The sequence below is a fragment of the Anthonomus grandis genome, chromosome 17 (genome assembly GCF_022605725.1).
Source record: "Anthonomus grandis grandis chromosome 17, icAntGran1.3, whole genome shotgun sequence".
Classification (NCBI taxonomy): Eukaryota; Metazoa; Arthropoda; class Insecta; order Coleoptera; family Curculionidae; genus Anthonomus; species Anthonomus grandis.
Window position 1 is genome coordinate 20,207,237 of NC_065562.1, and position 17,258 is coordinate 20,224,494.

The window sequence follows — 17,258 nt, forward strand, 5'->3', positions numbered from 1 at the left end:
TTAGACAAATATATGATTTTTCACTCTAATTAAATGACTTGTTCTATTTATTTATTTATTCATTTATTTACAATAATAAGTGAAAATATTTCAATAAAACGGGGCTCAAAAGGTTTTTTTGAAATATTTTTTTTGGCAACTCTTCAAAGTTTCTCACTCCTGTACATACGAAAATATTCCTGAAATAAAAAGAAAACCTGATTAATTATTACCCCCAAAGGAAGATGTTTGTGTGTAATTTACATATACGTGGGGGTAAATAGGGCTTTACTGAGGAAAGTCGTCTCTTTTTTTAATCAAAAGCTCATTAATCATTCATGTCATTCAAAAGAAGGAAATTCTTTGAAGTTTGGATGGAATATAAAAAAAACACTTTTTTGGATAAATTTCGCGATTCTTAAAGGAGCATCTTGTATGTTATTACATTGTTGGATTCTACGTAAAATTCCAAAAAAATTGATGTGTCACATGCCATACTTCCGATAAATAGCAATGGAGATATAAGGCATCAAAATTTTTTCCAAAAGGAATTTTCAATTGTTTATATCTCAAAAACCACTTGAGTAAAGTATGCCATGCGACCCCTCAAATTTCTTGGAATTTCACGTAGAATCCAAAAATGTAATAATCATAAGGATGTATGATAAAAATAACAAAGTTCAGGTTAAAATTTGATTCGAAAGTATAAGAAACTCGGTTATTTCAAATGAGACGCATTATATTTTATTGCATTTTTGGATTCTACGTGAAATTCCAAGAAATTTGAGGGGTCACATGACATACTTCGCTCAAATAGTTTTTGAGATATAAACAATTGAAAATCGCCTGGTTTTTGGACTTGCGAGGCCTGTCTAGACAAAACTATTAAATATAGAGGAAAATGGTTTTCACATATTTATTTTAATTTTCCAGTTCTAAGTCTGAAATAAATTTCGAAATTTTTGAAAAAAAAACAAATTTTCAACTGTTTATATCTCAAAAACTATTTGAGCGAAGTATGTCATGTGACCCCTCAAATTTCTTGGAATTTCACGTAGAATCCAAAAATATAATATTCAATAAGATGTATGATAAAAAATAACGAAGTTTAGGTCAAAATTTAAGTAAAAAATAGAAGAAACTTCCTTATTTTAAAAAAGACACCCAATGATTTTTTACATTTTTGAAATCTACAATAAATTCCAAGAAATTTAAGGGGTCACATGACATACTTCACTCAAACGGTTTTCGAAATAAAAACAATTGAAAATCACCTGTGACCAAATCTTTGAACCCCTATAACTCTATTACTATTTACCTAAAGTATAACATGTGACACATCAAATTTCTTAGAATTTCACATAGAATCCATATACTTATGCAACGTATGTACATCGTGTGTCACTAATTAAAAATGACTCGAAACCTGAACATATTTGAACAAAAAACAACATTATTAAATCAAATATGCAACACAAATGAAAATGCCCGGGCAAAAACCACTTAAACAACCAATATGTGCGTGCACAAACATATCGAACCCGGAAATCTAATTAAAACCCCTTTAATACAAAATAACATGAAAACCCCTCTACATATATTCGGGAAATTCAATCGTAAATTAATAAACCGCTTTTATAATACAATAAGCCTGAAATTCAATAATTATCGTTTTACCTTTTAACATTAAAAAATTTCGTTCGAAATTATCACGACCGTATCCAGAATAAAATTTACACCGCGGAAATTTGGGTTTTTTCCTGCGGCGGTTTCTCCATATGGAAATAAGGCGATCCGGCACTGAACTGGTTCAGGACCGGAACCAGGAAGATTTCCTTGAACGTTATCCGGAACTGTCGCGACATGGTGCAGTACAGGATGAAATTGATCCCGGAGTTGGTCAGGGCCAAAATGTCCATGAGGTCACCTGGAAATTACAAGAAAACTGTTTGAGTTAGGTGAAAAATTGTAGAGTGAACAAATGTGCGGAATTTATAGGGCTACAAAAAAGCTTAATAGGTTTTTTTGATTAAACTTATATAGAAAGAGTTATTTTAGTTTTTCCTGTAAAAAAGAAAGTACCATATTCCCTCTACATAATCATAGAGTTGAAAAACAGTTAAATTAATCAATTTTTTCCATAAAACATATACAGGGCGAGTTAATAAAATTTTACCTCATTAAAATGCTTCCCATTAATCCAGATGTGCAACTAATCGATGACCATTAAATCAAGGGATAAAATCGCTTGTTAAATTAATTTGCCTCATTAATTGATTTCACGGCGAATATAATAAATTCATCATGCAGATTTTCCTAATCAGTTTCCATTACTACAGAACGGTTCTAGAAAATTAATTTTAATAGTCATTTGTTTTTATATAAAAGGAAAATTTCGAGGTCGAGATCTTAATTAAATCGCTTCTCTCTATCTACAGCGTTCCAGCTTCGAAAATCTTATATAACAGGGTTTTATCCGGGGGGTTATAGTGTGGTTTGGTTTTCCTTGTGATAAGGTATGTAAGTATGCTTAAGTCATAAAAAATCAGTTTTATATGAGTTTTTGGGAGGGTGTTGATGAAATTAGGGATTTGTTGAAAATTAGTTGGAAAAGAGGTGTTACTCGAGGGGTTTACCTTTAATGGTAATAAGGAAATTGCTTTTTTGTAGCGAAAGGATTTGTGATATAAAAATTTTGAGTGCGTCAATTGATTTTTGATAAAAAATTAGCTAGAAAAGAGGTGTCACTCGATAAATTTATTTTCAATAATAAGAAAGTTGCCTTTTTTGAGAGAACGGTTTGTGATACTCAAATTCTGATTGCACCGATCAATTTTTGAGAAAAAATTAGCCAGAAAAGAGGTGTCACTCGATAAATTTATTTTCAATAATAAGAAAGTTGCTTTTTTTGAGAGAACGGTTTGTGATACTCAAATTCTGATTGCACCGATCGTTTTTTGAGAAAAAATTAGACAGAAAAGAGGTGTCACTCGATAAATTTACTTTCGAGAATAAGAAAGTTGCTTTTTTTGAGAGAACGGTTTGTGATACTAAAATTCTGACTGCACCAATCGATTTTTGGGAAAAAATTAGACAGAAAAGAGGTGTCACTCGATAAATTTATTTTCAATAATAAGAAAGTTGCTTTTTTTGAGAGAACGGTTTGTGATACTCAAATTCTGATTGCACCGATCGTTTTTTGAGAAAAAATTAGACAGAAAAGAGGTGTCACTCGATAAATTTATTTTCGAGAATAAGAAAGTTGCTTTTTTTGAGAGAACGGTTGGTGATACTCAAATTCTGATTGCACCGATCGTTTTTTGAGAAAAAATTAGACAGAAAAGAGGTGTCACTCGATAAATTTATTTTCAATAATAAGAAAGTTGCTTTTTTTGAGAGAACGGTTTGTGATACTCAAATTCTGATTGCACCGATCGTTTTTTGAGAAAAAATTAGACAGAAAAGAGGTGTCACTCGATAAATTTATTTTCAATAATAAGAAAGTTGCTTTTTTTGAGAGAACGGTTTGTGATACTCAAATTCTGATTGCACCGATCGTTTTTTGAGAAAAAATTAGACAGAAAAGAGGTGTCACTCGATAAATTTATTTTCGAGAATAAGAAAGTTGCTTTTTTTGAGAGAACGGTTGGTGATACTCAAATTCTGATTGCACTGATCGATTTTTGAGAAAAAATTAGACAGAAAAGAGGTGTCACTCGATAAATTTATTTTCAATAATAAGAAAGTTGCTTTTTTTGAGAGTACGGTTTGTGATACCAAAATTTTGACTGCACCAATCGATTTTTGAGAAAAAATTAGACAGAAAAGAGGTGTCACTCGATAAATTTATTTTCGAGAATAAGAAAGTTGCTTTTTTTGAGAGAACGGTTGGTGATACTCAAATTCTGATTGCACTGATCGATTTTTGAGAAAAAATTAGACAGAAAAGAGGTGTCACTCGATAAATTTATTTTCGATAATAAGAAAGTTGCCTTTTTTGAGAGAACGGTTTGAGATACTCAAATTCTGATTGCACCAATCGATTTTTGAGAAAAAATTAGACGGAAAAGAGGTGTCACTCGATAAATTTATTTTCAATAATAAGAAAGTTGCTTTTTTTGAGAGTACGGTTTGTGATACCAAAATTTTGACTGCACCAATCGATTTTTGAGAAAAAATTAGACAGAAAAGAGGTGTCACTCGATAAATTTATTTTCGATAATAAGAAAGTTGCCTTTTTTGAGAGAACGGTTTGAGATACTCAAATTCTGATTGCACCAATCGATTTTTGAGAAAAAATTAGACAGAAAAGAGGTGTCACTCGATAAATTTATTTTCAATAATAAGAAAGTTGCTTTTTTTGAGAGAACGGTTGGTGATATTAAAATTCTGACTGCACCAATGGATTTTTGAGAAAAAATTAGCTACATAAGAGGTGTCACTCAATAAGTTCGTTTCTAATAACAATAAAGTTGTTTTTTTTTTAAGAGAACCTAAAAGAGAATAAAAAAAAATATTTTATTAATCTAGAAAACAGGTGTCACTTGACAAAGTTACCTCGATTAATAAATAAGTTTTTTCCTTCCACCCCTAAAAAAAAAAACAATCAAATAATTTATTAATGATATTCTGCTAGAATAAATCGGTTGCATAAAAGTAACAAATTTCAAACATGAATTTTTCATATTTAAACCCCAGTTGGGCACATTTCCCTTTATGCAAAAATAGGGCGCGAACATTCCGCATGACATTAAATTTTCAACTGAAACTATTCGGGCAAACATCGAGTTATTTACATGAATAATTAATAATCCACATGCGAACGAACTTTTAAGGCGTTTAACTGAACTCCGACATACGTTCTATTTAATTTTATAAAGCCACATTAAAAGTTTGAAGTTCTACCGGGAACATTTTGTGGTATTAAGCGGATAGTTTCAATGGGGGATGGAAAAAGTTATTTTCGAAGGAAATTAGTGTTTATTGTTAAAGGTTGTTCAAGCGGGAAAAAAGGCCCCTAAGGCATAAAAGACTCTATTTGGGGTTTGTTAGGTACATATATTGACCTAAAGATTTTTTTCTATTAAAAGAAATGTTTCGTAAAAATTTAAAAGAAAAATTAGATTTCCTTTATAACAAAAAGAACTTTTTTAAAAATTCATCTAAGACCATTGAGTCTCTTTGACCAGTCTCTTTGACTGGTGCAATCAAAATTTTATTATTTCTAAGCCCCTTTCTAGAACAACTCACTATAAAAATTTATTGTCAATTATGTGATTGAAGTTTGGCAACATTGGGGTGAACTCAAGGTCGTTTTAATAAACTGGGGGCTATAGTAAACGAAACGTTGCCAGATTAATGATTGATTATCGAAATGTTTTATTTAAATTTGACTCACCCATTTGAAATGAATGTAGTGACTCGATAAATCTATTTTCAATGAAATTAACGTCATTGGATAATCGATTTAAAACCGAAGGGCGTTTTTAATATTTTTAAAATCCGCGAGTATAAATATAGATAATGAGAGAGAGAGAGAGAGTGAAAGGGGGATTTTTAATGGAAAATCGTGTTTATTTTAACCTTTTGCTGTGGCCATAAATATCCCATCCCAGGTTTAATTGCGATATTACGAGAGCCTAAAGAGGAATTAGAAAATTATTAATTGATATCATTGGCAATTAGAATTGTGTTATTTTTTTCCAAACTGGGGCACTCACATTTTCATATCTCATTGAATTTCCTCTTTAATATATAAAAATTCCTTGCATGTAATACTAAACTCGTTTCTCACATTATTATTCCAAGACGAAACAAGGCTTATGTAGCTCAACATAAACGTAATAGCGTTATGACTAGGTCCCAGTAAAAGCAAAAAAAAGAAACTTGAAAATCTCCACGTGGGCACTTGTTAAAGCGAAATTCGATTTCAAGAGCAATTTTACCTCCCAAAATTCTTATTATGTATTACGCACACACACACACACGAAACTCAGCTCTAGAGTCCTTGGAGGAAGCTCTTATAAATTATGAGGAAATTCATTAGGCGCCCACACGTCGTATTTTTGAAAAATGCCAATTTCCTTGCTCGCGGGTAAATTGAATTCTAAATTTAGTGCAAGAAAATAAAGACAAATTAGTGTCTTGTTTTTTCGATTAACAGTCATGGAAACTCTTGTAATTGTTTTCCTTTAAGGTCTGACAAGAATACTAACTAACACCGATATATATATACACTCTCGATTGTTTATATGCCCTGGGTACATACAAATTGGAGTCCAATTTGAATTTAGAACTGTCCCAATTTGGAGTTTAACTCAATATCTAGTGCGCACGTTAATTAGGAATCATGTTGTTAAGAGTTGATATGAAAACATATGTGTTTGTTTATCTAAAGGAAAATCAGTTTTTATCAAGGTTTATCTATATCTATTTTCTCACTATTTTTTCCAAACAATCAATGATGGTGAAGTGAATTTTTTCATATTATTAATGGCTCTGACAAAAAAGCTAACTCTTTTATTATTGGAGATAAACCCGTCAAGTGATACCTCTTTTCTATCTACTTTTTTCTCAAAATTTAATTGATGCGGTTAGAATTTTGGTATCACAAGCCATTCTCTCAAAAAAAGCAACATTCTTATTATTGAAAATAAATTTATCGAGTGACACCTCTTTTCTAGCTAATTTTTTTTCTCAAAAATCGATTGGTGCAGTCAGAATTTTGGTATCACAAACCGTTCTCTCAAAAAAAGCAACTTTCTTATTATTGAAAATAAATTTATCGAGTGACACCTCTTTTCTAGCTAATTTTTTCCCAAAAATCCATTGGTGCAAACAGAATTTCGATATCACAAACCGTTGTCTCAAATAAAGCAACTTTCTTATTATTGAAGATACATTTATCGAGTGACACCTCTTTTTTAGCTAATTTTTTCTCAAAAATCCATTGGTGCAATCAGAATTTTGGTATCACAACCCGTTCTCTCAAAAAAAGCAACTTTCTTATTATTGAAAATAAATTTATCGAGTGACACCTCTTTTCTAGCTAATTTTGTCTCAAAAATCCATTGGTGCAAACAGAATTTCAATATCAGAAATGGTTCTCTTAAAAAAAGCAACTTTCTTATTATTGAAAATAAATTTATCGAGTGACACCTCTTTTCTAGCTAATTTTGTCTCAAAAATCCATTGGTGCAAACAGAATTTCAATATCAGAAATGGTTCTCTTAAAAAAAGCAACTTTCTTATTATTGAAAATAAATTTATCGAGTGACACCTCTTTTCTGTCTAATTTTTTCCCAAAAATCGATTGGTGCAGTCAGAATTTTGGTATCACAAACCGTTCTCTCAAAAAAAGCAACTTTCTTATTATTGGAAATTAATTTATTGAGTGACACCTCTTTTTTAGCTAATTTTTTCCCAAAAATCGATTGGTGCAGTCAGAATTTTAGTATCACAAACCGTTCTCTCAAAAAAAGCAACTTTCTTATTATTGAAAATAAATTTATCGAGTGACACCTCTTTTCTAGCTAATTTTGTCTCAAAAATCCATTGGTGCAAACAGAATTTCAATATCAGAAATGGTTCTCTTAAAAAAAGCAACTTTCTTATTATTGAAAATAAATTTATCGAGTGACACCTCTTTTCTGTCTAATTTTTTCCCAAAAATCGATTGGTGCAGTCAGAATTTTGGTATCACAAACCGTTCTCTCAAAAAAAGCAACTTTCTTATTATTGGAAATTAATTTATTGAGTGACACCTCTTTTTTAGCTAATTTTTTCCCAAAAATCGATTGGTGCAGTCAGAATTTTGGTATCACAAACCATTCTCTCAAAAAAAGCAACTTTCTTATTATTGAAAATTAATTTATCGAGTGACACCTCTTTTCTGGCTAATTTTGTCTCAAAAATCCATTGGTGCAGTCAGAATTTCAATATCACAAACCATTCTCCTAAAAAATCAACTTTATGACTTTAAAAAATCTAACTAAAAAACACGGAAATACTATACCGGATTCAAAATGTTTGCTTTTAAATTACTCCTCTTTACTCCGATAACACGAATGTTCCATTTTAAATTTACTCCTCGTATTCACTCATAAATAAAAAAAAAACTGTTTATCATAATTTGCGGAATAACTACACGTGCCCATACAATTCGTTTTATTTCGAGAATAACGAGAGCGAACAAACAATTTTGGAAAATCGAGGATTGCCGGGGCACGAGGAATCTCCATAAATTCCATAAATGTTGGAGATTATCGACGGGAACGTGCACGATGGAACGTCGCTCATTTTTTCATTGTATGTAATCAAGTGAATATTGGTTCGATAAGTAATTGACATAAGAGTCTATCGGTGATTACGTTAGTTGCCTGTAAGGGCATAAAAACTTAGTTTTTCCAATTTTCTTGCTCACCTATGGGAAATAGAAAAAATTGTAATTAAGCTTTTATTTTTATCTTTTAGGGTTTTATATATAGGAAAAAAAATTTTTCGATTTAAGTCAGTTTTGCATTTTGAGTTATGGTGATTTTAGTAGCAACAATATCGTTTCCTCGCTCTCCTATAGGAAAACGAACTTTTTGTCATAATAATTTTCTCTTAATTTTCACATGCTTTATGCACAGAACCAAAAAATTTTTGAAATCCATCAATTGATGATTTTAAAAATTCTAAAAAAACTTACCTAAAGGTCTATAACACTCCTTCTCGAACTGTTGTCCCTTGGTGGCCATCAGCAAGCCCATGATAGCCTGCGGAAACTCCGTGATCAGGAACAGCATCAAAATGGCCACCAGCATGCCGGAAGTCCGGTCCGCTTGCCGATACTTCTCCAACTTCTTCTGCAGAAACGGTTTCACCTCCAAAACGTCCTCCATGGCTAAATTGGAGCTCAACAGAGTTTTCCTCCTCCTCTTCGTCTCCAGTAGGACCCCGATCAATTTCCTCGAGAGGTGCGTGAGGAGGATGCACGGCACCAGCTTGATCACCACCCCGTAGACCCAGAACGACATGTACTTGTAATCCTCGCTCACGTAATCGATGACATAAATTGTTTTTTTGGCGATGTCAGTGTGGTTCAGTAGATCTTTTTTGTTTAATATCCGACCATTGTGGTCGCACGTTTGATTATAAGGGACGATCTTGAGTGATAAGAAGAGCGGGGTGCAGACCACTGGACAGCACAAGTAAGTGATCACTATGGTGAGGAAGGTCCGTCTGATGTCACACCAGATTCTTGAGCTGTGATGGCTGGTGATGGCCATGTACCTCCATATGGCCAAAATCACCGTTAAGCAGCACGAAACGAAGTGAAACACTTGACTGAAGAGGGCGTGGAAGATGGTGAAACTCGCCCAGTTGTATGAGTAGTTGTCGATGTACTTTTTGCCCTCCACGTTGAGGTATCTATGGATGGTGAAGGGGATGTACTCAAGCATCACCAGCAGATCTGCTATCGCTAGTCCAGTGAGGATTAGGTTGGTGGGCCAACGCATTTCTTTAGTGGTTAACACGGAAATATTCAAAACGTTGGCTACGGACCCGAAGATGCACACCGAGAAACTTAAGGGGCCATGGATGAGTTCGTATTTTTTTGAGAAATCCGTCAAGTCACAGTATAGCGTTGAGGCGTTCATTGTTGCACCAGATTGGCTCGGCAAGGGGATTTACATGACTGTTAGAATGTGATTTTTGGCTTTGTCTGTTTTATAAAGTCAATAAAGGTCCGGGTTTTGTTTGGGATCAGAAAGGCTTTAGTCTCGGAGTCTTTTATGAGATTTTTATCACATTTCCATGTTTGATATTGAAATAACGGTTAGTGCCACGGAATTTTCGAGGTTATTTTTGAATTGCTGAGAAAAAATTATTTGAAAATGAGTACAATGACGATGGGTTTATTTTGATTTTTTGAAAAGGTTTTTTGGGTTTTGAGAGAACGGTTAGTGGTACCAAAAATCTGATTTTACCATTGAATTAGTTGGAAAAAATGAGTTGAAAATGAGTACCATGTCGATGGGTTTATTTTAATTTTCAAGAAACTTGTGATTTTTGAGTGAACCATCAGCGGTACCAAAAATTTGATTTTACCATTGAATTAGTTGGAAAAAATGAGTTGAAAATGAGTACCATGACAATGGGTTTATTTTAATTTTCAAGAAACTTGTGATTTTTGAGTGAACCATCAGCGGTACCAAAAATCTGATTTTACCATTGAATTAGTTGGAAAAAATGAGTTGAAAATGAGTACCATGACGATGGGTTTATTTTCATTTTCAAGAAACTTGTGATTTTTGAGTGAACCATCAGCGGTACTAAAAATCTGATTTTACCATTGAATTAGTTGGAAAAAATGAGTTATAAATGAGTACCATGTCGATGGGTTTATTTTAATTTTCAAGAAACTTGTGATTTTTAGTGAACCATCAGCGGTACCAAAAATTTAAGTACCATGACGACGGGTTTATTTTCATTTTCAAGAAACTTGTGATTTTTGAGTGAACCATCAGCGGTACTAAAAATCTGATTTTACCATTGAATTAGTTGGAAAAAATGAGTTGAAAATGAGTACCATGACGATGGGTTTTGTTTTAATTTTCAAGAAACTTGTGATTTTTGAGTGAACCATCAGCGGTACCAAAAATCTGATTTTACCATTGAATTAGTTGGAAAAAATGAGTTGAAAATGAGTACTATGTCGATGGGTTTATTTTAATTTTCAAGAAACTTGTGATTTTGGAGTAAACCATCAGCGGTACCAAAAATCTGATTTTACCATTGAATTAGTTGGAAAAAATGAGTTGAAAATGAGTACCATGACGATGTGTTTATTTTAATTTTCAAGAAACTTCTGATTTTTGAGTGAAACATCAGCGGTACCAAAAATCTGATTTTACTATTGAATTAGTTGGAAAAAATGAGTTGAAAATGAGTACCATGACGATGGGTTTTTTTCAAAAAACTTCTGATTTTTGAGTGAACCATCAGCGGTACCAAAAATCTGATTTTACCATTGAATTAGTTGGAAAAAATGAGTTGAAAATGAGTACCATGACGATGGGTTTATTTTAATTTTCAAGAAACTTGTGATTTTTGAGCGAACCATCAGCGGTACCAAAAATCTGATTTTACCATTGAATTAGTTGAAAAAAATGAGCTGAAAATGAGTACCATGTCGATGGGTTTATTTTCATTTTCAAGAAACTTGTGATTTTTGAGTGAACCATCAGCGGCACCAAAAATCTGATTTGACCATTAGAATTGTAAGGAAAAATTAACTAAAAAATAGTACCATGTCAATAGGTTTATTTATTTTAGTATATATAAAAACTTTTCTTGACATTAGGATAAGAGCAAAAAAGTAATTTTTGAATTTAACATGTTTTGAATTGAAGTTTCTGCTCTAAATATCAGTTTTATGCCAAAAGTCATAGAGACAAAAAAGATTTAAAATTTAATTCTTTACAAAAATGCCTCAATAACTTTTCCTCGTAAAACCAATAGTAACTGAGATTTTTTCATTTTTTATAGTCAACTTTGAGAAAAACAACTTTCTTCCTAAATTTCTTTCAAAACAATCACTTTTCACCTAAAATTCCTCTAAAACAACCATTTTTTAAGCAAAAACTGTAGACACCAAAAAGATTCAAAATATAACCCTCTACAAAAAAGCTCTCATCACTTTTTCAATAAAACCAACACAAACCACATAAAAACAAAAAAAATACTGTGACCTCTTCCTCTATAAAACTAAAAAAACCTTTTTGACCCGTCCCTGAGGGAAACTCCATTTCCAGGGTGAAACTTTATCAATAATAATCATTCGACCAGACACATCAAGAGCATAATAAAACTTATTTAAAAAAACAAAAACTTTAGTAGCGGGAAAAACTCTCCTCGCAGGCAACTTTGCGCGTATACGCGACGAGACCGCGGGGGAAACTTTGAGTTTTCCCTATCCAGTTGATAAACCACTGGAACAAGAAGTTTTCGGCGCAAGCGTCATTATTTGATAGTAAGCCACGTTTAGGATAATTAGCGTTTTTTTATGAGGTGCAGCTTTAGTGCTGAATATATTAAGAAGTAGTGGGTTTTGAAAAAAACTTATAGAGAGCAAAAATGTTGCCTCTAATTTTCTTAATCAAACACTTTTTAAAGCAAGGGTCTATCTGCGGTAGCAAGGAAGGTATTGAGGGTTTTGTGCAAAGGTCTTTGACTAGCGACCACTTTCCAATTCTTGATTCTTATCACAAAAACCAATGATTGCTCAAAAAAATTGTTAAGACATAAAATGTTCCTTAAACATGCCTCTGTTAAACACTTTTTAAATCAGGGAGGTACCTTTGATAGCAAGGGAGCTACAAAGAGAACTATTTTTCTTTCTAATTATTATTAGCTAACCCTCTCTGGCTTCATTAGTAAACATGACCAGGGATTTAATCTGTGATAAGTCAAGAAACCTGAAAAGAAACGAAACGAGTACGTTGCTACCCTACGACCGCCCCGTTTCGCTTTTTACGAGAAAAACACTCTTCCGTTGCTTATTCAAGACCCCACTGATTAACTTATTTACATTCAAAGGTTCACGTATGAACATTTTGAATTGCACCTTAGCTAATGGGTTTACTTAAGCTAATTGGGGTTCAAGCGGGCTATTAACTCATGTGTTAGTGATTTAGTCTTTTTTTTTTATGCTGGTTTTTTGATACTGAGCCAAGAGTTAAATATACGAAATTTTTTAGTTGCTGGGGCAAAATTAGTTGATTTTTTTTGGATTCTGAGGGAACCATCGATGGTACTGAAAATTTGATTACACCATTAGATTGCCCAGAAAAAATGAGCTGAAAATGAGTACCATGTCGATGACTATATTTTATTTTTTAAAAAAGTTTTTTGATCTCAAGTTAGAAATAAATTACAATTTTAAGTTTATCGTCGAGTTTTTCAGCAAAAATGTATTCATATTGGCCTGCCGACCTTAAATGTCCCATTAAATTCTCTTAAGCAAACGAACGTTATTTATTCAATCAATACATGAGCCCGAAACATGCAATAGGCGGTTTTTTTTTTAAACAAAGATCATATCTGCCATTTGCGTTTCACCTAACGAATATCGCGTGAGATTTTACACACAACAGACATTTTTTTTTTAAATAAACCTGGCAACCCCGACTTTTTAATAACCCCGCCCCGTGACCCTCAAGGTCAAACAGTTGAACCAATAGGAGCATCAAAAACACCAAAGCCACTCCCACTGAAGCGATGTTGCCTGTATTGGTTTAATCAGCTTCTCTAATTAATTAAATCGACGATTTTCTTGTAGACAGATAATTACCCTGCGGTAAGTGTTGTTGATTTTAGGGAAACGTGAAGCTTTTGTTCGAAAATTAATTAACTTCCTGATTGAGGAGGGCTGAGGGAGGGAGGCTGCCAGAACTCACTCTCGAGAGTTTAAAACTTTAATTACCAGTAGGGATTCAGATAAATTTAAAGTTTGGCCCCTAGTTATCTCGTTTGCTGTAAATTTTATGGAAAAAATTTATAAAGCTTTTACATAGAGCCGTCAAAGCTGCATCTTTTTTGCCTCTATGATTTTTCGCATAAAACTAACAGGAAACGAGAAAATTAAAAAAATTAATCAGACATATTTCAAATCTTCTTGCAATCATCTTAAGACGAGTAAATGGAATATATTTTCCAAAATAGCATCCACACAAAGAAAGATTGATAGTCGTTTTTCATTTATTTCAACTGCTGCCTCAACGAAATATTTTCACGAGAAAAACCCTCTCGCCCGGATTTTTAATGCGCCTTAAACGGAAAAATGAAGCGAAATTACGTTTTATTCCGGATTAAAATTAACTTTTTCATAGCAAAATAAAAAGAAACTGAAAAAGGGGATTTTTAACTTAAGCCTCCTCGTCCCCCTTTTTCTGCTCGAAGATAATAATTATGGAAATTATATCGAATTTTCCAGGACCAAATAAAACAGTTGCCGGTTTTTTTTACGAAAATCAGCGTGCGACATTCATGGGTGTATAGGAAATAAATTTCTGATTAAAATGAGCCCAAACACGATATAATTATCTTTTTTCATTGCGGAGATATTTGCATTCAAAGGTCAGAATATACAGGGTGTGTAAACAAATATTCCTCTTCTAATTTAAATATCTCGACAACGGTCAATAATAATTATATAGTGTGTGGTATTTTTGAAATCAGAATTAAATTCTCTATTAACGCCCGTTATTTATTATCCCACTTTAATTTGTAACTTTTTTTAGCACCCTGGAAGACCAATGGTTAGTCCATAATTAAATTGTAAATTTTTTTCTGATTAAAATGACCCCAAACACGACATCATTATCTCCTTTCATACCAGAGATATTCGCATTCAAAGATCAGAATATACAGGGTGTGTAAACAAATAGTCTTCTTCTAATTAAAATATTTCGAGAACGGTAAGATATAACCATATAGTGTGTGGTATTTTTGAATTCTGGATTAAATTCTCTATTAAGTCACATTATTTTTTATACCACTTTAATTTATGATTTTTTTTTTTAAAACCCTGATACACTAATGAGTAGTCGACAAATAAAAAGATAATTTTTTTCTGATCAAAATAAACCCAAACACGACATAATTATCTCATTCCATTGCAGAGATATTCGCATTTAAAAATTGGAATATACAGGGTGTGTCAACAAATATTCATCTTATAATTGAAATATTTCAAGAACAGTCAAATATACCTATATAGTGTGTGGTATTTTTGAAATCAGGATTAAATTCTCTATTACTTCCTAATATTTATTATACTACTTTAGTTTATAAAAAAAATTACAACCGTGGTAAAACGCTAATTAGTCAATATTTAAAAAAAATGATTTTTTTTTCTGATTATAATGAGCCCAAACACGACATAATTACCCTATTCCGTTGCCAAGATATTTGCATTCAAAGATCAGAGTATACAGGGTGTGTAAACTAATATTTCTCTTCTAACTGAGATATCTCAAGAACGGTCAATAATAGTTATATAGTGTGCGGTATTTTTGAATTCAGGATGAAATTTCCTATTAACTCTTTATATCTGTTTTCCCATTATAACTCATAACTTTTATTACTACCCTGGTAAACCGGTGGTTAGTCAACAATTAAAAAGCATATTTTTTTCTGATTAAAATGATCCCAAACACGACATCATTATCTCCTTCCATACCAAAGATATTCGCATTGAAAGATCAGAGTATACAGGGTGTGTAAACTAATATTTCTCTTCTAACTGACATATCTCAAGAACGGTCAATAATAGTTATATAGTGTATGGTATTTTTGAATTCAGGATTAAATTCTCTATTAATTCACATTATTTTTTATACCACTTTAATTTATGATTTTTTTTTAAGACCCTAATACACTGATCGGTATTCAAGAAATATAAAGGTGATATTTTTCTGATCAAAATAAACCGAAACACGACATAATTATCTCCTTCCATTGCAGAGATATTCGCTTTCAAAGATCAGCATATACAGGGTGTGTAAACAAATATTCCTCTTCTAATTGAAATATCTCGAGAACGGTCAATAATAAATATAAAGTGTGTGTTATTTTTGAATTCAGGATCAAATTTTCTATTACCTCTAGATATCTGTAAAAATACTTTGACTTATCAATTTTTGATAAACCCAGGTGGACCGATGAAAAGGTAATAATAAAATAGGTAATTTTTTTCTGATTATATTGAGCCCAAACACGACCTAATTATCTCATTCCATTGCAGAGATATTCGGATTCAAAGATCAGAGTATACAGGGTGTGTAAACTAATATTTATCTTTTAATTAAAATATTTCAAGAACGGTAAGATATAACCATATAGTGTGTGGTATTTTTGAATTCAGGATTAAATTCTCTATTAACTCACGTTTTTTTTATACCTCTTTAATTTATGATTTTTTTTTAAGACCCTGATACACTGATGGGTAGTCGACAAATAAAAAGGTAATTTTTTTCTGATCAAAATAAACCCAAACACGACCTAATTATCTCATTCCGTTGCAGAGATATTCGGATTCAAAGATCACAATATACAGGGTGTGTAAACAAATATACCTCTTCTAATTGAAATATCTCGAGAACGGTTAATAATAGTTATACAGTGTGTGGTATTTTTGAAATCAGGATTAAATTCTCTACAACTTCTTAATATCTATTATTTTATTTTAGTCCTTAAAATTTTTTATAACCATGGTAAGTCGCAGATTAAGTCAATAATTAAAAAATTATTTTTTTTCTGATTATATTGAGCCCAAACACGACCTAATTATCTCATTCCATTGCAGAGATATTCGCATTTAAAGATCAGAATATACAGGGTGTGTAAACTAATATTTCTCTTCTAATTGAAATATCTCGAGAACGGTCAATAATAAATATATAGTGTGTGGTATTTTTAAAATCAGGATTAAATTCTCTATAACCTCCTAATATCTATTATTCTATTTTAGTCCTTAAATTTTTTACAACCATGGTAAGCCGCAGATTAAGTCAATAATTAAAAAAATATTTTTTTTCTGATTAAAATGAGCCCAAACACGACATAATTACCTTATTCCGTTGCCAAGATATTTAGATTCAAAGTTCATAATATACAGGGTGTGTCAACAGATTTATTATCATTAAATCCAAATATCTCGAAGACGGTAAGAGATAAACATACAGAGTAATATATTTTTTTAATCGGCTTAAAATTATCTATCCACTGACCTAAAAACCAACAAAGAATTTTACCAGTATGCAAATGCATTAAATTTCCCCTGAAAGTTAAAAAGTGCAACATAAAACGTTCCGCACATTCAGAATTTATCTGCGGACGGAAAACCCGCCGGAGAACTTTGAAATATTTAAATTTCCAGTGGTGCTACAAAGAGGCTTTTGTGCGGCACCGAAAAGTGGATCAAAGTATATGACGGTCGTTGACGATCTGATTTATAAATTTGTTTCACCGGATAAAACCGGATTTCGAAATTTCAAATATACATACATACATATGTATATGTTCAGGCTCGGAAAAGGGCATCTCGATATACGTACTCAAAAATGCATAACAACGCGATCTGGTAATAGAGAAATGCAACGTATCTCTCCAATATGGACTTTGATATCAGCATATAAATGTGAACCAGAAAATTGAGTACGCAGTTCGACTGCCGCATTTTTTGATCATTAAAGTGCTCTTGTAAAAACCCTCTTCTATTGGCTTCTATT

The 17,258-nt window shown here is 32.2% G+C and overlaps 1 protein-coding gene across 1 annotated transcript; it reads right to left on the reverse strand.

The window, feature by feature from the left end:
- Positions 1-38: 38 nt before the first annotated feature.
- Positions 39-14,440, reverse strand: LOC126746130 (G-protein coupled receptor dmsr-1-like). Its single transcript, XM_050454248.1, has 3 exons — positions 8,672-14,440; positions 1,657-1,906; positions 39-179 (listed from the first exon to the last, which is right to left on the reverse strand). Exons 1-2 carry the CDS (start codon positions 9,621-9,623, stop codon positions 1,713-1,715), a joined length of 1,146 nt encoding a protein of 381 aa, XP_050310205.1. The 5' UTR covers positions 9,624-14,440; the 3' UTR covers positions 39-179; positions 1,657-1,712.
- Positions 14,441-17,258: the final 2,818 nt, after the last annotated feature.